At 44.8% G+C, this 21,993-nt stretch overlaps 1 protein-coding gene across 1 annotated transcript in view; it reads right to left on the bottom strand.

The window, feature by feature from the left end:
• Positions 1 to 21,993, bottom strand: part of LTBP3 (latent transforming growth factor beta binding protein 3) — a 275,491-nt gene that overhangs the window by 11,399 nt on the left and 242,099 nt on the right. The window contains exons 19-20 of the mRNA XM_063437804.1: positions 16,343 to 16,471; positions 15,846 to 15,983 (exon numbers count right to left, since the gene is read on the bottom strand). Of these exons, the coding sequence (XP_063293874.1) occupies positions 15,846 to 15,983; positions 16,343 to 16,471 (267 nt within the window). The remainder of the gene's footprint in view (positions 1 to 15,845; positions 15,984 to 16,342; positions 16,472 to 21,993) is intronic.

The raw sequence follows: 21,993 nt of genomic DNA, 5'->3' as shown, positions 1-21,993 counted from the left end.
AGGTGAGGGGAAGCAGGGGCAGTATAGTGGTAGGTGGGGAGCAGAGGAACAGTGGGTAGTTATTTATCAATCTAATCATGAACTGGTAAATACAGGCAATGCTGTCTTGCCAATCTCTTCTCTATGATGCAGGGTTAAATATATACTTAATAAAAGAACATTTATTTTACACTATGTACTGAAAACCTGAGTGAATATAATCTAAAATGATTCACATTAGTTTACAATTACATTTCAGGAGAGTATGTAGTAATCTACATTCAGAGGTGTAACTAGAAACCACCGGGTCCAGTGCAACAATTGTCCCTCCACCCCTCCCACCCACACATGTGTTTCATTCCCTCCCCCAGCTCCTCCATGTGTCTAATTTCCGTCCCTCCCCCCATGTGACTCCTTCCCCCCCCCAGCCCCTCCACAAGATTTATTCTCTCCACCTCTCACCCTCTTAGCCCCCCACCCAGCCCTCATTACCCCCCCTCATTTCCTATCCAGCTCTCATTATTCCCTCTCAACCCACATCCAGTCCTTACTCCATCTCTCACCCCCATCCAGCCCTCATTAACCCCCTCACTCCATCTCTCACCCCACATCCAGCCATCATTAACCCCCTCATCCTCCTCCCAGTCCTCATTAACCCCCTCAACCCCATCCACCCCTTATTAACCCCCCTCACCTCACATCCAGCTCTCATTAACCCCCCTGACTCCATCTCTCACCCCACATCCAGCCATTAACCCCCTCATCCTCCTTCCAGTCCTCATTAACCCACCTCACCCTCCCTCGAGTCCTCATTAGCCCCCTTCATCCCTCACCAAGCCCTTAATCCCTCTCTCAGCCCCCCATTCAGCCCTCATTAAGACCCTTCACTCCCCCCCATCCAGCACTCAATCCCTCTGTCCCCACTCTTCCCCTGTACCTTATGTCTGTTGTAGCATGACCGAGCGGTACCCAGTCTGACAGGAAGTGCTCTCTCACAGTGAGCATTTCCTGTCAGCCGCGATGCTCGGCAGCGCTACACACAGAGAGACTGGCAGAAGGGAAGCAGCACAGCACATCGCTTCCCTCCTGCTGGTCACCCAGCGGCCACGGGGCCCGGGCAGTGCACCGCCCTGAAGATGTGGTGGCCCACAGTCGCAGCTGCGACCCCTGCGACCATGGTAGGTACGCCACTGTCTACATTGAGAAAAGTCCATCAAGTTCAGCCTTTACAACCTGTTCCTTTATGCTTTTGATTCTAAAGAAGTCAAGTTGTAGCAATTTATAATTATGCTACAAAAAGGGAATCAGATTTCTCTTTGAATCACACATATTAATGAAATCTTTGAATGTTCAGATTTTGCAGTCGTAGTTGTTTTGTTGTCATTTGAAAAATACCAGATGAGGGTCACACCCACAGAAGGCCATACTTTATATGCTTATACTGCTACAGCTGACACATTACATGTATAATATATGCAAAGGTCGGCCATAGAGAAAAGCACCATGTGAGATAGAAACATATAGAAACATAGAATGTGACGGCAGATAAGAACCATTCGGCCCATCTAGTCTGCCCAATTTTCTAAATACTTTCATTAGTCCCTGGCCTTATCTTATAGTTAGGATAGCCTTATGCCTATCCCACGCATGCTTAAACTCATTAACTGTGTTAACCTCTACCACTTCAGCTGGAAGGCTATTCCACGCATCCACTACCCTCTCAGTGAAGTAATACTTCCTGATATTATTTTTAAACCTTTTCCCCTCTAATTTAAGACTATGTGCTCTTGTTGTGGTAGTTTTTCTTCTTTTAAATATAGTCTCCTCCTTTACCGTGTTGATTCCCTTTATGTATTTAAATGTTTTTATCATATACCCCCGGTCTCGTCTTTCCTCCAAGCTATATATGTTAAATTCCTTCAACCTTTCCTTGTAAGTTTTATCCTGCAATCCATGAACCAGTTTAGTAGCCCTTCTCTGAACTCTCTCTAAAGTATCAATATCTTTCTGGAGATACGGTCTCCAGTACTGCGTACAATAGTACAAGTCTCACTAGTGTTCTGTACAATGGCATGAGCACTTGCCTCTTTCTACTGCTAATTAGTGATGTCGCGAACATAACATTTTCGGTTCGCGGACGGCGAACGCGAACTTCCGCAAACGTTCGCGAACCGGGCGAACCGCCATAGACTTCAATGGGCAAGCGAATTTTAAAACCCACATGGACTCTTTCTGGCCACAATAGTGATGGAAAAGTTGTTTCAAGGGGACTAACACCTGGACCGTGGCTTGCCGGAGGGGGATCCATGGCAAAACTCGCATGGAAATTTACACAGTTGATGCAGAGTCTGGTTTTAATCCATAAAGGGCATAAATCACCTAAAATTCCTAAATCACAATGGATATGGATAGACACCTGACATATGACATATTGACACCTTGACATATGGATTGACACCTGTCCTCAGAGACCCTGATACACACTGACACAGAGCAGAATAGGGACTGTTCCCCCTACATAGGGTCACTTGGCAGATATGGATTGACACCTATCCTAAGGATCTTTGATACACACTGACACAGAGCAGAATAGAGACTGTTCCCCCTACATAGGGTCACTTGGCAGATATGGATTGACACCTGTCCTCAGGGACCCTGATACACACTGACACAGAGCAGAATAGGGACTGTTCCCCCTACATAGGGTCACTTGGCAGATATGTATTGACACCTGTCCTCAGAGACCCTGATACACACTGACACAGAGCAGAATAGGGGCTGTTCCCCCTACATAGGGTCAATTGGCAGATATGGATTGACACCTATCCTAAGGATCTTTGATACACACTGACACAGAGCAGAATAGGGGCTGTTCCCCCTACATAGGGTCACTTGGCAGATATGTATTGACACCTGTCCTCAGAGACCCTGATACACACTGACACAGAGCAGAATAGGGGCTGTTCCCCCTACATAGGGTCACTTGGCAGATATGGATTGACACCTGTCCTCAGGGACCCTGATACACACTGACACAGAGCAGAATAGGGACTGTTCCCCCTACATAGGGTCACTTGGCAGATATGGATTGACACCTATCCTAAGGATCCCTGATACACACTGACACAGAGCAGAATAGGGACTGTTCCCCCTACAAAGGGTCACCTGGCAGATATGGATTGACACCTATCCTAAGGATCTTTGATACACACTGACACAGAGCAGAATAGAGGCTGTTCCCCCTACATAGGGTCACTTGGCATATATGGATTGACACCTGTCCTCAGGGACCCTGATACACACTGACACAGAGCAGAATAGGGACTGTTCCCCCTACATAGGGTCACTTGGCAGATATGTATTGACACCTGTCCTCAGAGACCCTGATACACACTGACACAGAGCAGAATAGGGGCTGTTCCCCCTACATAGGGTCACTTGGCAGATATGGATTGACACCTGTCCTCAGGGACCCTGATACACACAGACACAGAGCAGAATAGGGACTGTTCCCCATACATAGGGTCACTTGGCAGATATGGATTGACACCTATCCTAAGGATCCCTGATACACACTGACACAGAGCAGAATAGGGACTGTTCCCCCTACATAGGGTCACCTGGCAGATATGGATTGACACCTATCCTAAGGATCCCTGATACACACTGACACAGAGCAGAATAGGGACTGTTCCCCCTACATAGGGTCACTTGGCAGATATGGATTGACACCTGTCCTCAGGGACCCTGATACACACAGACACAGAGCAGAATAGGGACTGTTCCCCATACATAGGGTCACTTGGCAGATATGGATTGACACCTATCCTAAGGATCCCTGATACACACTGACACAGAGCAGAATAGGGACTGTTCCCCCTACATAGGGTCACTTGGCAGATATGGATTGACACCTGTCCTCAGGGACCCTGATACACACAGACACAGAGCAGAATAGGGACTGTTCCCCATACATAGGGTCACTTGGCAGATATGGATTGACACCTATCCTAAGGATCCCTGATACACACTGACACAGAGCAGAATAGGGACTGTCCCCCCTACATAGGGTCACCTGGCAGATATGGATTGACACCTATCCTAAGGATCCCTGATACGCACTGACATAGAGCAGAATAGGGACTGTTCCCCCTACATAGGGTCACTTGGCAGATATGTATTGACACCTGTCCTCAGAGACCCTGATACACGCTGACACAGAGCAGAATAGGGGCTGTTCCCCCTACATAGGGTCACTTGGCAGATATGGATTGACACCTGTCCTCAGGGACCCTGATACACACTGACACAGAGCAGAATAGGGACTGTCCCCCCTACATAGGGTCACCTGGCAGATATGGATTGACACCTATCCTAAGGATCCCTGATACGCACTGACATAGAGCAGAATAGGGACTGTTCCCCCTACATAGGGTCACTTGGCAGATATGTATTGACACCTGTCCTCAGAGACCCTGATACACTCTGACACAGAGCAGAATAGGGGCTGTTCCCCCTACATAGGGTCACTTGGCAGATATGGATTGACACCTGTCCTCAGGGACCCTGATACACACTGACACAGAGCAGAATAGGGACTGTTCCCCCTACATAGGGTCACTTGGCAGATATGGATTGACACCTATCCTAAGGATCCCTGATACACACTGACACAGAGCAGAATAGGGACTGTTCCCCCTACAAAGGGTCACCTGGCAGATATGGATTGACACCTATCCTAAGGATCTTTGATACACACTGACACAGAGCAGAATAGAGACTGTTCCCCCTACATAGGGTCACTTGGCAGATATGGATTGACACCTGTCCTCAGGGACCCTGATACACACTGGGGGGGGACCTACTGTCCCCCCCCCGCCCCTGCACGGTGGGTGGGGGCCATAAAAATAATGAGGGGGGGACCTACTATCCTCCCCCCGGCCCCCACCCCTGCGCGGTGGGTTGGGTCCATAAATCACAATGGGTTGGGGGGACATACTGTCCCCCCCCCCGCCCCTACCCGTGAGCGTTGGGTGGGGGCCATAAAAATAATGAGGGGGGACCTACTGTCCTCCCCACCCCGGCCCCCACCCGTGCGACGTCAAATGGTAAAGAAGACGTCAAATGGTAAGTAGAATTTTTCTTTACAAGTTAGTTATTTTATTCCCCCCTCACTATTTTTAGGGTGAGGGGGTAGGTAGGGGGTAACTTCTTGTGGGGTGGGGGGTGGGTAACTAGGGGCTTGGGGACCCCTAGTCACCTTTGATTGGGGTGGGGGATTTTTATTTATGGCCCCCACCCACCACTCAGGGGTGGGGACTGGGGGGGGGGGACAGTAGGTCCCCCCTTATTGTTTTTTCTAGGGCCCCCACCCACCGCTCAGGGGTGGGGGCCGGGGGGGGAGGACAGTAGGTCCCCCCCTCATAATTTTTATGGCCCCCCCCACCGCGCAGGGGCGGGGGGAGGACAGTAGGTCCTCCCCCCATTGTGATTTATGGCCCCCACCCACCGCGCAGGGGTGGGGGCCAGGGGGTAGGACAGTAGGTCCCCCCTCATTATTTTTATGGCCCCCACCCACCGCGCAGGGGTGGGGGCCGGGGGGAGGACAGTAGGTCCCCACCCCATTGTGATTTATGGCCCTCACCGTGTAGGGGTGGGGGCCGGAGGGGAGGACAGTAGGTCCCCCCCTATTATTTTTATGGCCCCCACTCACCGCGCAGGGGTGGGGGCCGGGGGGAGGACAGTAGGTCCCCCCATTGTGATTTATGGCCCCCACCCACCGCGCAGGGGTGGGGGCCGGGGGGAGGACAGTAGGTCCCCCCTCATTATTTTTATGGCCCCCACCCACCGCGCAGGGGTGGGGGTGGGGGGGAGGACAGTAGGTCCCCCCCAGTGTGTATCAGGGTCCCTGATGACAGGTGTCAGTCCATATCTGCCAAGTGACCCTATGTAGGGGGAACAGTCCCTATTCTGCTCTGTCAGTGTGTATCAGGGATCCTTAGGATAGGAGTCAATCCATATCTGCCAAGTGACCCTATGTAGGGGGAACAGTCCCTATTCTGCTCTGTGTCAGTGTGTATCAGGAATCCTTAGGATAGGTGTCAATCCATTTCTGCCAAGTGACCCTATGGAAGCTCTTATAACTTGCCTAGCCTCTTTCTGCCTAATCTTATAGATCTGTCTATCTTCCTTACTCTGTTTTTTTTATTTTTATAATTACTAAATTCTAACTTTTAGTTTTTTTTACTATTTTGGCCACATCTGCACAGCACCACAGTGGCTTATTACATTTTTTGCTTTTACTGACAAGCCTAATGCATTTTTCTGTTGCCTTTAGCAGTGCAACTTTTAAACAATTCCATTTCCCTTGGACTCCATTTAAATTGCTCCAGTCTGATAATGACTCCTTTACACATATTGTAATTTTAGAAAAGTCTGTTTTTCTAAAGTCTAAAACTTTTGTTTTTGTGTGGTGTGACTCAGTCACTGTTCTTATATTAAACCACACTAACTGATGATCACTGGATCCTAAACTTTCACCTACAGTATCTGATATATCTGATACCAAATCTCCATTTGTTAACACTAAATCTAGTATGGCCTCTTTACGAGTTGGCTCCTCAACGACTTGTTTTAGAGACAATACCAGTAGGGAGTTTAGAATATGTGTGCTCCTGGCACAAGCAGCTATTTTTGTTTTCCAATTCACATCAGGAAGATTAAAGTCACCCATGATGATAACTTCCCCCTTCATTGTCATTTTAGCTATTTCCTCAACTAATAGATAATCTAACTCTTCTATTTGTCCTGGGGGCCTATAAATCACACCTACTGTGTGATTACCAAATTCTAACGTAACCCAAAAGGACTCTATGTTCGCCTCACCAACTTTAGGCTAGATTTTATGCTATCCTTCACATACAGGGCCACCCCTCCCCCTTTATTCCTTCCCTGTCTTTTCTATATAAAGAGTACCCTGGTACTGCTATGTCCCAGTCACTTTTCTCTTTATACCATGTCTCAGTAACAGCGACTAAATCTACACTATCAGTTGCCATTATTGCCACAAATTCATGGATCTTATTCCCTAAACTGCGAGCATTTGTAGACATGACTCTAAGCTTATAATTTTTTCTTGCTACAGGCACCTTCTGTCCTTGATTTGGGGGCAATTGGATTGATGTTTTATCACCCTTTTGTCCCCTTATAATGAGATAAGATTAAACCTGACATGTGGATTGCAAAGATTACTTTTATTATTAAATGACAAATTACTTTTAATACACAGCTAAAGAACAACCTACATTGGTTTTAACAGCAATGTGTCAGATTCTTTATATATGGCAGGTGCTTATTGAATACTAAAAGTGAGCTGATTTCTCAAAGTTATTTAAAAATAAGAACCCACAAGAAAAACATCCTTGCATAACAGGTGTCAGTTCTCAAGTGCTGCAACAATCAAGACATATCCAGACGCAGAAGTGAAATAAATGTAACCAAGGGGGAAAATTACGGAAAGAAACTAAAATCTTTACATCTAAAGCTACCCTTATTATTATTACGTGTCCGAGTACAGAACTGAAAATTAGCTTAAACAAATATAATCAGGAAAGGGATACAGCTGCTGACATAACTGAAATGGAAGTGTAGGAAGTGACTATGAAGAGTGATGATAGAAGGGGAATATTTTGCAATATATATATATATATACAGACAAGGCAGATGCTCTGTAGCAGGCTGACTGTACAGGTGTGATTAGGCAAAGATATGGGCTATTTCCTGTAATCTGAATCAGCTCTTCTCAGGAGGGCATGTCACAGTTTGCATGCAACCATCACCACACCTGGTATTTCAGACATTAGAAGGTACTTCTTAAATCATCTATGACACTTTCGATTGAGGTGTTATGACATATCATTCAGACAGAAACTAGGGGGTATAATATACAACACTTGTTTTGCTGTTGTGAGTGATTCTATTAAGGGGGTTAAATAATTTTGAGACTGGAGAAGTCATTATAAGTTGCATTTTCAGTTGATTTTATGGAAACAACTTGAAACATTTGTTTTGCTGAGCTATTTCAGTTGCTTTTGTTTGAGTTGTTCATTGGAAACAGCTGAAAGTCTGTATATTTTGACAATACACTTGTTTTTCAGTAGGAGTTGAATAATTTTGATTGCAACTGTAACTAATTATGGATTTATAATAATGCTCATAGTGTGTTTTATATATATATATATATATATACACACACACACACACACACACACACACATACATACACACAGTACAGTATTTGATTTACTTCTACACGTGGATGTGCCTGTATTCTTCTTAAAGGGACATGTCTCGACTGACAGTTGCCTCACTCTGCAGGCTGAAAAAGAGTTTTTTTTCTTCATACTTCTCTGCTTCTTCTTTCAGACGCTTCACACCCACTCCAAGGGGTTAACTGATCTAACCAATGAGTGTCTTATTCCTAGGAATGTCTGAGGGATTTACACATGTTCAGTTGGAAGAACTCTTCACTTTGCAACATCCTGACAGGGGGAGGAGACAGGGAATCATGCAGAGCAGGCTCAGGTGTCAGGTCTCTATCTTCTGCGCTGCACAATGATGCCCTGATTCTGTAATTTGTAGACTGGCCTGAAACTGAGATGGGTAGTTAAGAGGTGGAAGGGGGGAGGCTAAAAAAAACTCCCCTAACTGAGAGGTGTGCCCAATAATGCAACATGACCAAGTTTATAAACATTTATTGCATACTTCTCAAACTTTTTCTTGCTTTGTATATCTTTTTAAAACTGTTTGCTTGCTGGTTTAAAACATTAATTGTCAAGCTATTCATGGCCCTTTATGGAAATGCTAATTAAAGTTTTCCAATAAGCAGCACTTTTAAGTGGGTTAATGTTCAAAGGAAATCTGTAAAATACACACAACTTACAGGGAGGAGTAGTGTCTTGCTATTTTATTGTGACCCTTCAATATGAATGTTTGAATTTCATTTATCACCCTGAAATTTTACAAAATTAGTTTTTCCTCTTTGTTTTTTTCATTATTCTTAATTCCTGCATCTATCTTTGTTTTGGTGAATTTTCTCTTTAGTGAATGTTCATAGATTGTGTTATACAATGCTTTCCTATGGGGTTTCAGGTGACATTGGATGTCCTTATGTCTAGCGTGAGGACATCCAGCGTCAGTTAAACAACCAAAAGTCCCTCTGGTAGACAGCCACTAGAGGTGGAGTTAACCCATAAAGGCAATAATTACCTTTCCATGGTTGAGGGACCTGGGAATATGCACTCAGTCCACTTCAATGAGCTGAAGTGGTCTGAGCAGGGCCAGCGCATCTGTAAGGGGGCACAGGCCGCCTTAGGGTGCAACACCCAGGGGGCGCTAGATCTGAGTGACCGGCAGGAAGGTAGTGCATAGCGCTCCCTCCTACCAGTCACTCAGTGTAGCGTGGCTGGGCAGAGCGGACCATGGTACGGGAGGTGGTACAGGAGCATCTGATTCCTGTACCCGGCCAGACTGAAAGAGACACAGGGGCTGGAGAAGAAAAAAAAAGACATAAAGGGGCTGGGGGGAGATAGATGGGCGGTCGGGTGAAAGAAAAGCACACAAAAGAGCTGGGAAGAATAAAAGACACAAAGGGCTGGGAGAGAAGGAGACATAGTAAGACACACAAAGGGGGAGTAAGACACACAAAGGGGGGTTGTAAGAGATTCCATAAAAGAGGTGTAAGACACACAATGGGGAAATTTGACAATTAACAATTGAGTACCCCCTCAAGTCCTATATCCCCAAATAGCCTGGATCTGAGCGCCCAACATATCCGAAAAGCGCTCAGATCCCAAGAACGTTGCCGAAAGGCCACTGGGGTATAGTATAGACCGACCGCACATGAGGCGCCTGCCCAAAAGAGTTCCATGAATTGAGGCTGAGCGATCGTTTTCTTTCGGGAGTACAAAACACAATAAAACCATGAATATAACAGTTTGTGCGTGTGTTGGTCGTGTGCCCCCCGTTCGGGAAGGTGTTCCCACCGAATGCCGCTCTTCCCAGACGAATAGAACTGAACATGCGTGGGGATGGAAGTCCCAGCTGTGTTCGCGCCTTCGAGTGCCCGATTATAGTTCCATACACTTGACGACCAAACACCACTGTATGCGTTTATGGCTAAAGATGGCCACCACCACGTGTTCGCTGATATGAACGGCGGCCACCCAGCCGACCGCTTAGAATGTTGTTAATTGCGGTTACGAAGGTGATAATGGGGGCTAAGAAGATCAATGAGCCAGACTGTTCTGGGTGGTCTGTCTGTTCAATACTTTGCTCGGTATACGAACCAAATGGGGCAATCTGTTCGGTGACGTTCGTATACCGGACCATGCAAAATAAAAATAGTAGTTCAATAATCCAGGGACAGGGTAATCTGTCACAGTGGGTTAAGAGGCACACAGGTGAAGATGCTTTTTTGGGGGTGGGAGGGGGGCGCTGAAATCATCTTCACCTGTGTACTCAAAAATCCTTGCACCGCCTCTGGGTCTGGGTGCCTATAATGTCCCTTTAAATCCCTTCTAAATCACTTTGTTTATCACTTTAGTTACACCTACCTGCATGTGACTTACACAGCATGTGACTTACACAGAGATCTAATGTAAACACTTTCATTATTGCACAGTCTGTGTGATATATAATTTCTTATCTCCTGCACTGTTGATAGCCTTCTTGAAATTGCAGGAGCAGCCTGTGTGTAATGAAAGTTAAATTTACAGAGCAGGAGATAAAAACATATAAAGTTAACATCTGACTGAAACCATTTTTTTCTTCATGCAGGATGTGTGAGTCACAGCCAGGGGTGGTGTGACTAGGGATGCATGGCAGAAGCATAAAGGGATATTATAGTGCCAGGAATACAAAGCCACTGGTAGTCAGCCACTGAGGGCAGACTTAGTACTGCAACTGCAATGTTTTAAGAGACACAGCACCCAGATCACCTCAATGACGTGAAGTGGTCTGGGTGGCTACAGTATCCCTATAAGTGATTAACACCTCAATAGCAGAGAATTGTTCTATACACTAAAACTTCATTAAGCTAAAGTTCTTTTGCAGACTACAGTGTCCTTTTCATGAAGCAATCACTGCTCAGTTCAGTGCCGTTTAAAAGTTGAATCATATTGTTTATACATTTTATACCAGACAGCAGTACAGAGGAGCATGTAGTCGTGTAACACGGGTGGCTGGCTCCAAGGGCAGGTAGAAAGGAGGGGTAATGAGATGCTGTGTCTGTGTAAAGTCTGGTAACTCAATGATACTGTGTATATGTCTGTGTGTGTATATATGTGCAAGTATGTGTATGTGACAGTATGTGTACGTATAGATTTGGAAGTGGGTGTTATGGTTTGGTATTATGTTCATTTAAATGTTCTATGTCTTTAAATATATAAATATTTATCCTTGGAGAGGAGGCATTTAGGGTGAATGGCCTTGGAGTGGAGAGAGGCGAATGGAAACACAGGCAAAGGGTAACAGACACAATATCAGTTCACTGAAACACCAACACTGCACAGAAATACACCCCTGCATTCAAATGCCATTACTACAAACACACACCTTCCATACAAATGCACACTACAAACACACCACTGCATTCAAATGGAAACAGTACATAAAAAGATGCAACTGCATTAAAGTGCCAACACTACATAAATACACCTTTTTTTATTTTTGGTCCTCCAGAACATATAAGTTTGACACCCCTGCTTTAAAGGGAAACTCCAGACACTAAAACAACTTCTAAATTAAGTTGTTATATTGCCAGGAGGCTCCCAGGCACCCAGTTACATTCAGTGGTTAAACTACTCAAACGGTTTAACCCCAAAGTTGCTCCAATGTCGATCTCAATTCCCCCCCAGGCAGCATTCAGTTTCTGAAATTTCAGTTTCAAGAAGCATGGAATGCCGCTGGGCAGGGGTGCCTCTGATTGGCTGAGAAAAGTCCAATATAAGTAACATATTGCACTATTTGTTACTCTTTTTTGTCTGATTTGCACTAACTGACTTCAAAGAAGTATATGTAACTATATCCATTTATATCGATGTTGGACTTATACATGACACTGTGTGGGCGCAGTTTGTCACTTTGTTTCTTATATCCTGTATTGTTTGCTAGGTTTTGGGAATCCTAGCTAATTTACGGCTGCCTGTTTTTACTACTATTGTATTGAGCGCCTATTTTTTTTTTTTTTCTACATTTTGTTTTGAGTTTTTTCTACAATCAGTATATACTGTTTTTGCACTGTTTTCTTTCATATGCATCATTCCTAAACAGTCTTCAGAATTTTTAGTCAGGGACGGGCACAACATAATAATTAGAAAATAAATTAACTTCATATCGCAGGGGCGGGGCTTGACTCGCAAGCTGGCCAAACGTGTCTCTGTGAGCTCCTGCCAGCACGACCATTAAATCCACTAAATCTGCCAGAAAATAGCTGTAGAAGGCACAGCAGCTTAGACGACAGGCATCTCTAACGACAGGGACACAAAAGGTCCCCAAACTACTTGCTCTAGGAGACCAAAAGCAGCCGGCTTGCCTTGCGGCCTACTTGGACGGCGGACCTGACAGCTGGGGGAGACGGCCGATCTCCCGCTGGGGATCACGCGGTTCGAGGTACCGACAAAGACACCCTGTTGCCCCCCCCCCTTTGGACCGGTGGGGGTTATCCTGGTCCCCACTGGGCAAGCAACAAACCTGAACAGTTTGACAACGGTAAAATCCCAGACTGCATGGTGGAGCAAAGATGGCCGCCATACAGAGGCACTCCTTACAACAGGCAAGCTTGCAGAATCTAGACTGGGTGCAGAGCTTCGAGGCCCGATTCGAACAGCTATGCAGAGATTTCTGGACCCGCATAGCCAGCAGACCCGATGTACCTCACTTACCTACACGGGTCCACAGCAGGAAGCAGAAATCTGTACCTGATACACCATGCCAATCTCACCTGCAGCGAGGCACAACTAGGAGAAGCAGAGGCTGGGGCTTCGAACACAGCCACGCCGCCAAAAGCCCGGTCACCTAGCAGGATACAACCTGCATAGGGCAAGAACCAGCACGGAGCCACAACACCACCAAGCCACACGCGGCCCAAGCCTCCATGTGAAAAGGAGCTCTGCAGACACACAGAGAAATCACCCCAGCAAAGCAGTGAGAGTGGGTGGAAGGCGGAGGAGACAGGCGGCAGCGAGATATGGAAAGCACGGCGACCCCGACTATCCTGCCTACCCCATGAGTGGCAGGCCTGTGCAAGCCGACACAAGGAGTCAGAGGGTCAAGCCTGGAGACTCCGGCTCCCTCGCAGGGGGCTCTGGACTTAGCCTGACGGCCACGGAAATAGGTTGAGTCAGCTATATGTGAAGGGACGCTTGTTATATGAATGCTGGTACCCGCAGCTTCTTTCCCCTCATAATATTGCTCTTCAGTTGCCATGTATATTTGTATAATTTTTAATATACTATGTATAGCCTTGTTATATCTAGCACGTCCACAACCCTCTGACCAGCCTAACCGGTCGCATGTTAATTTAGACTCACAAATGTGCTGCCATAAAGCCACTGAAGTGCTCTCTATTGTGCTCAAACTATACCATACCCTTCAGACAAACAATAGGTCAGCTACCTAGCCTGCTTTTATAAACGCTCACAATGGCATACCTACTGACACACTAGGTGCGACCATACTTTGCTATACAAATTGCGCCTGAAGTTATGTTCACGCTCAATGCCTCACCACTCTCCGACACAGCCTGTATTACCCTGTTAGTTACTTTAAATTTTTTTTTTTTCTTCTTAAGTATGACCACTGCTGTTGGGAAGCTGCAGGCTCGTTTGATCTCATACAGATTGTTATTTTCTAGACATGTCTGCCTAGCTAAGTATGTTTTTAAAACAAAAATGTGCAAAATTCTATATACCACTGTTTAACCTATCCATGTTTAACCAGAAATGTACGCTGTTGTGGCGTATGAATACGCTTGTACTCACCTGCACAACAAAAATAAAGAATTAAAAAAAAACAAAAAAAAAACTTCATATCGCAAAAGAGTTACTCCAAGCAGCATGACAACTTCTGCTTTTTGGTCATGGTGGTAGTATAGAGTGTAGAGGTGCAGTGTACCAGGTGGAAACACTGCACATCCAGCATTTTTAGCAATTTTGTGCCAGGGGCAACTCTGTTCCTGGCTGTCAATGTCAATTCTGTGCATAAAATACATCTGTCGTCAGCACGCACTGCACACTGCCAACAGACATAATGTGGTTCTCCCTTGCAGGCTCTAAGCAGTCTTCTTACCACCCTTTCTCCTACGAAAAGGTTTATTTTTTTTTATCTCTCTCCCCTCCGCTCGACGGAACAGAGCTCCCACATGTGCTCTGAACCGGTGAAATAGTCCAATTGAAGGCTTCTCTATGAATCTGAACTTGGTGGACGCAAGTCTCTTTTCAGCTATGTAACTATGTAATTGTACCGCTCATGGCGGCAGATGATGTCAGATAGGGGTGTTGAAAGAAGCACTGGAAGCTTCAGCCAGCACTGAATGAAGGTAAGTTAAACTCATTTGAAAATCCTACAGAATAACATCCAGTAGGGCATTATTCAATATTAAAAAAATATTAATAAAGGTTGGAGTAACCCTTGAAATGATAGGTTGAAAAGATGCAATTATTAAGTTTAATCCTTCTTTTCTGATATTTATTCAGATATCTATACAAACAATACGGAGGAATCAAATGCAGACAGAAGAACTGGTGTTTGACTACTGTAGCCAACTTCTCAGTGGTCTTATGTGCTTCCAAATTGCCCTGTTACAGTCTATAATGAATGAGGTGGCAAGGCTTATCTTCCTGTCCGACTGCACCTCTCACGCCTCACCACTCTGTCAGTCTCTGCATTGGCTTCCCTTAAGATATAGGGCTCAATTTAAAATTCTGGTTCTTGCTTTCAAATCTCTACATAATGCTGCTCCAACGTTTCTATCCTCCCCAATACACAAGTATTACGTTTAGGCCCCTACGTTCTGCCAAAGACCTACGTCTACTACCTACTCCTACCTGTGATGCTAGCCTTCAAGACTTCTCTAAGGCTGTACTGTTCCCTTCTCCTTTAGACGCTCACCCAGTCTTCACTCCTTCAAAAAATCATTAAAAACTCACTTCTTTACAAAAGCTTATCGATTAAATAGTTATTAGCTCCTAATTGATCCGCCTCCTGCAACTGTCATTAAAAACAGTGAATACTATTCTACCAATCTACTTTTCTACTCCTACCCTTACCTTTTGTGTCACTTTACCCCACTTCTTCTAGCATGTAAGCTCGCTGAGCTGGGCCCTCAACCCCTCTGTTCCTGTGTGTCCAACTTGTCTTGTTACAATTACATGTTTGTTAATCACCTATTGTACAGCGCTGTGGAATTTGGTGGCGCTATATAAATAATAATAAAAACCTGTCACTACCTTACTGGTCAGTCATTTTGACCTGATTTATATGATTTATCCTTCTCTACTGATTTATTTGACCAATTTGAGAAAAACTGTCGTATCTTGGTTGCGTAAAACAAAATAGTGAATAAAGGAAGGTGAGTGAGTTTAGAACATTAAGCATGTAAGCATTGGAAGATAGAAGTCACAGTTGTAAAATATAAATAGTCCTGCGCTACTCATTGTGATATCGCTAAAAACACTGCACTGTTTGCTTTTTTAAACCTAAAACACTAGAAAGCAGTTTCAATATTAATGTAGCAAGGGCTGCATGTCCAATTAATTGATCCACAGGGATGTAAAATAAATATTAATATTTGTGTGATGCACTCTTACCTAGTTCAGCATTTGGCGTGCAGTTCTTGTGCTCAGCATGATATTGCATGTGTGAAGGGCAGCGACAGTAGAAGGAGCCTCTGGTATTGATACATTGTCCGTTAACACAGTTTGACTCATCTAAGCACTCATTCACATCTGTGGGGCAATGCAAAAGTGACCTCATGGATAACAAGCATTTGAAGAGCCCTTCAATACCCGTACAAAATACAGCAGACACTAAGGGAAAAAACTAGAAGAACAACAGTGGTCTACCAGTCAGACTTCAAAACAAACAAAACAAAAATGAGAAAGAAATAGCTTTTGTAACTCAAATGTAATAGTGTAGACTGTAATCCTATAATAAATGTATGGTTCAATAGCTGCAGATGTTTAAATGAAACCAAGATAGTTTGAACTCAATGCCAAACTAATCAGATGTTTCTGAGAGTCTGTCAATTTTCCCATTTTTTCTCTAGTACTATCTATAATTGATTGCACTTGATATTTCAACTCACCCATGCACTGAAGTAGTCGGTTGTCATAGTAATATCCATGTTTGCAGTAACATTCATAGCTGGGCTGAGTATTCACACACTTTCCTTCTTTGCAGATCTCCTGTCCAAAGAGCTGACACTCATCGATATCTGTAGAGTAGATTAATTATCAAATATAATATAATTAAACTTTCCTTGTAACCTGACATTTTATGATATGGACATTCAAAACAAACAATAGTCAATGGTGGAAAAATTGACTCTAGAACTTAAAGGACCACTCTAGTGCCAGGAAAGCATACTCGTTTTCCTGGCACTAGAGTGCCCTAAGGGTGCCCCCACCCTCAGGGACCCCCTCCCGCCCGGCTCTGGAAAGGGGAAAGGGGTTAAATCTTACCTTTTTCCAGCGCTGGGCGGAGAGATCTCCTCCTGCTCTCCTCCTCCGATCCTCCTCTTCTCCTCCCCGTCGGCTGAATGCGCACGCGCGGCAAGAGCTGCGCGCGCATTCAGCCGGTCACATAGGAAAGTATTCATAATGCTTTCCTATGGACGCTGGCGTGCTCTCACTGTGAAAATCACAGTGAGAAGCACGCAAGCGCCTCTAGCGGCTGTCAATGAGACAGCCACTAGAGGACATAGGGGGAAGGCTTAACCCATTCATAAACATAGCAGTTTCTCTGAAACTGCTATGTTTATGAAAAAATGGGTTAACCCTAGAAGGACCTGGCACCCAGACCACCTCATTAAGCTGAAGTGGTCCGGGTGCCTAGAGTGGTCCTTTAATGCCATCCCCTTCAACCTTGTTTGTTTAGGATACTAAAGTTCTACTACCTAAATTTCTAAGGGTTTATGTTCTTTATGCATTTGTTCAAGTTATAGTTCTTTATTCTCCACAACATCATGGACTCAGTTATAATATTTTGTACAAGGTAGTAATGCCCATACCATTTGTATATAACATTCACAAAGTGTTGTCCCATTCTTATTTAAGTACATATGCATACCATTTTCACAAAATGTTTTAGTTAATCCTAATTTCTACTTTAAATTTTATTCACAACAAATAAATGACTTTAAATTACCTTGTATTCATTTATATAAATTGTTAAATTATTTTTATTCCTTAATCATTGCAGGATTCTATTTTTTTTATTAGCACTATTAGAATTTGAGATGAGCCCTCAACACCCTCTGTTGCTGTGCACCTAAGTTGTTTTGTTACAAATACTTGTACAGAGCTGCGGAATTTGTTAAAGGGACACTATAGTCACCTGAACAACTTTAGCTTAATGAAGCAGTTTTGGTGTATAGAACATGCCCCTGCAGCCTCACTGCTCAATCCTCTGCCATTTACGAGTTAAATCCCTTTGTTTATGAACCCTAGTCACACCTCCCTGCATGTGACTTGCACAGCCTTCCATAAACACTTCCTGTAAAGAGAGCCCTATTTAGGCTTTCTTTATTGCAAGTTCTGTTTAATTAAGATTTTCTTATCCCCTGCTATGTTAATAGCTTGCTAGACCCTGCAAGAGCCTCCTGTATGTGATTAAAGTTCAATTTAGAGATTGAGATACAATTATTTAAGGTAAATAACATCTGTTTGAAAGTGAAACCAGTTTTTTTTTTTCATGCAGTCAATCATAGCTAGGGGAGGTGTGGCTAGGGCTGCATAAACAGAAACAAAGCGATTTAACTCCTAAATGACAGTGAATTGAGCAGTGAAATTGCAGGGGAATGATCTATACACTAAAACTGCTTTATTTAGCTAAAGTAATTTAGGTGACTATAGTGTTCCTTTAATGCTTTATAAATAATAATAATAATTATTATTAGCATTTACATAGCACCAACATATTCTGCAGCGATTTACAATGATAAAATGGTGATATTTGACAACAAATAATTTTATAACAAGACACGGAGGCTCATATTGCATAACCCTTTCTTTACTGTCCACCAATAGCAGCAAAGAATACAAATATAATGAAAAAATGAAGAACATACATTAACATAGGCCCCTCCCCGCTCAGGTCCTGGTATATTAGGCAGCACCTCCCTTCCATATCCCTCTTTCTTTGCTGCTCCGATCAAAGATAAGTACATGTCACTTCTTTCAATACTGTTCTACATTTATTGATATTCATATTATCAGTATTAGTTGTTTTTTCGGTATAACCGTTAGCTATCGTTATTGTTATTATTGTTATTATTATTTTATTGGTATTTTATATATTTTATTAATATTTTATTAATTTTGTATTATAACTTTTTGCTATCCTGATTACCTTATTGATTCTTGCTTTTATGGTATTTCCTCTCTACTATACTTGGTAGTTGCTTTTTGTGCCCAGGGTCCAGACCCCTCTATCTTCTCTTACTCCCCGTTTTTCGCTTTCTTCATTGTTTTTACCGCATCGGCGCCATCTTGCGCACATTTTTTCTCTAGCTGTCTTTTTCATAGTGCACTCACATCGCTATCACCGTTCGGCAGTTAAGGCCATTCGGCTGTTTTGCCGCGTTCGCCTGTTTCTTGCAAACGGCCCATTCGGCAGTTTTGCATTTTGTCCTATACTCACCATTCTATTCACTTAATTCACCTCTTTTAACCGAATGTTTGGTTTTCTTTTACTCACCTTACTTAATTTTGCCGCGAATCTCGCGAGATTCTCGGCGGCCATTTTCTAACCTCCTGTCTTCTTCCCTATTCCTGTCACGACTAGTAATGTGGTCCAGCACGCAGAAACTATGTAAACATATACATAAGTCAGAAAAGGAAAAATAACAGGACAGAGCGTAAACCGGACCTTAGAATGGCCGGACTAATACGCTAGAGACAGAGAATGGTCAAAGGGAAAGCCGAGGTCAAGGAAGCCAGAAAATACTCAATACCGATAAAACAAGCCAAGTCAGGGAAACCAGAGATCAGAATAACCAGGGAAACGCCAAGGGTCAGGATACCAGGAAATCAGAAACACGAAACTAGCACTTTCAGGAAACCAGGAAACTGAAACCACGACATGGCAAAGTACTAGGGTGAATTAGGGGTTTAAATACCCCTCTCTAAGCTATGATTGGTCAGAGGGCGACCTCTGACCCCAGAACGTGCGTGTGCGTTGACGTCGTGACGTCACGCACACGTTAGTATAATTCTCGGGGGCGGGGCTATCCATGGACGCGACCACGTGGTCGGCGCCATATTGGATTCGGGCGTGATGCCCGGAAGAACTACACGCGCGGTTCCCGGCTCGCCGACGAGCAGGTAAGCTCGTGTAGTCGGAGCGGTCGTGCCGGTCGGGCACGACCGTGAGGCTCGGCGGGCCGGTGACCGCAACAATTCCCTGTCAGAGTGTGCACTGGTCTGGGCCCTGGTGAGATCGCTTTTGTTTTGCTTGTTAGTACTTTGGGTGACTAACCCAAAAACTGTTCCTTGTCAGTTTTTTCCTTAGATTTATTGATTCACTAATTATACCCACTCTATTTAAAATGCCTAAACCCAGACTAAATTCTGGTTCACCTCCCTCTGGGGAGTCTGATACCCCACTCAACAGGGGAGAAGGCCCTGTCACCTCAGGTAATTCACCTGCTTGCTCCGACAGAACTACCCACTCAGATGGGACTCAGTTCTTAGCGCTACAGCGCTCAGTGACAGACGCCATTATGGCGGCCATGGGGTCCATGTCCTCTACTCTCTCCCATGTCCTCTACTCTCTCCTCTACTCTCTCCCAGGCCCTCCAGCCACGTCCTTTGGACGAGCGCTACTCGGGCTCCACGACGCCTCAGCCGCGTCCTCCTGTGGACCCACCGGGAGATTTACCCAGGAAAGCTACCCACAAATCTAAAGGTCCCTCTGCCTCCAGAAACACCATGACTGGCGTACCTTCGGTCGCCCCTGAAAGCGTGTCACAACCACGCAAGAGAGCCTTTCCGCGCCAGGCAGAACGGGCGCGGCTATGGAAATGTGCCAGAGCACAAGTAGAGAGCGACTCCGACTCAGAAATCGGGTCAAGTGAGGAGGCTAGGATTGAGTCTGACAGCGACTCCGAAGCGGATGCCGCTCATTCAGGTTTTTTTTTTTTTAATTTCTTTATTTTTGTTCCAGCATCCGTAACGGCATCAAAAAATACAGTAGATGGCCCACGCAGGGGCCTTTCATATACATGTTATACAGTGTTTTAACAAGATGTATATCGTGCCATTACACATGAATATAAAGGATTATGCCGCTCGGCGCTGGTTTTCAGTAATCCGGGCGTTGGTAGCCCAAGTATCAAATTTAAACATACAATAAAAGAAAAGATAAAACTAAGTGACTATTGACATGGTTATGGAAGTCCAGTACTACATTTCACATCATATTTACCAGTTAACTTTATATGGGTCTGGCATTCTGTTGTGGGCGCGGAGTTTCTGTGTTTACGAGGTAGTTCTCTTTACACTAACACAGTTGCCTTTCGCCTTTTGCGTCTTAGTGTCTTATTCTACCCAGTTGAGACTGTCTTGCCGGTCTGGTATGTCAAGCCCGCTGAGGTACTGATCGGTCGTTCCGGAAGGGGGTAGGATAGGGTAGGGTGGGAGTTACGGTTGAGGGGGGGGGGGGGAGGTTACAGGAGGTGGAGGTATTTTGCCCGTTAGGGCGCCCGGCAGGCGGAAGCACGCCGAGCCGCAGCTCGCGATTCTCGGTTATTTTGGAATTATTCATTGGTGTAAATTTCCCATGGTTGCCAGATTTTTTGGAATGATTTTTCCGTATGTCTTACTTGGGCAGTCAGTTTGTCCATCAGATAAGTATCTTTGATTTTAACTATCACGTCATTGTCTGTGGGGACCATGGGCTGTAGCCACTTTTGTGCCAGTGCCCTTCTAGCCGCCAGTGTAAGTTTGTTTAGTAGTTGTTGTTCTTTTTTAGAAAGGCAGTCATTTGGTCTGGATAGGAGGATCGCCCAGGGATCTAGGTCTATGTGTCATGTGAGGACCTCTTGGAGTAGTGATTGGATTCTTTTCCAAAATTTAGTCACCTCAGGGCATTCCCACCACATGTGGATGAAGGTGCCCTTGCCGCCGCATCCCTTCCAACATGTGTCTGTCGTTGTTTTTCCCATCTTATAGAGTTGAGCAGGTGTGGTGTACCACCTCATGAGCATCTTATAGGCTTGCTCCTGATGTAGCACACATATCGATGTCTTCGCTGTTGCTTCCCATATGTCTACCCAGTCCTCTCCTTCTATTGCTCCCCCTAAGTCTGTTTCCCACTGGTGTATGTAATTTGGGTCTGCGGCTCCCCTGTCTGGGGCACTGAGCTGAGCATAAATTGTTGTAATCATCCCTTTTTGGATTGTTTCGGCGTTGCATAGCCGTTCATAAAATGTCATAGGGGTCTGGGCTGCTTTCTTTATGTTCGGGAGTTTGGCAAAGTCACGCAACTGCATGTGGCGGAAGACGTCCTTGGTCGTTAGGGGTGCAGTAGTTTGTAGGGTTTCAAAGGATTTGAAGGAGTCCCCTATGTACATGTGTTTATATCTTTGCATTCCTGTGCTTTCTATCCCCCTGAAGTCTCGAGCGCTCAGCCCGGGCCCAAACGCTTTGTTCCGTAGGTACGGAGTCAGCGGTGAGGGTGTATGTTTCAGGGCGAATTTAGTGGCTGTCAAGTCCCAGATCCTAACGGAGTTGAGGA

The sequence above is a fragment of the Pelobates fuscus genome, chromosome 12 (genome assembly GCF_036172605.1).
Source record: "Pelobates fuscus isolate aPelFus1 chromosome 12, aPelFus1.pri, whole genome shotgun sequence".
Taxonomy (NCBI): Eukaryota; Metazoa; Chordata; class Amphibia; order Anura; family Pelobatidae; genus Pelobates; species Pelobates fuscus.
This window is presented reverse-complemented; position numbering and strand designations above follow the sequence as displayed.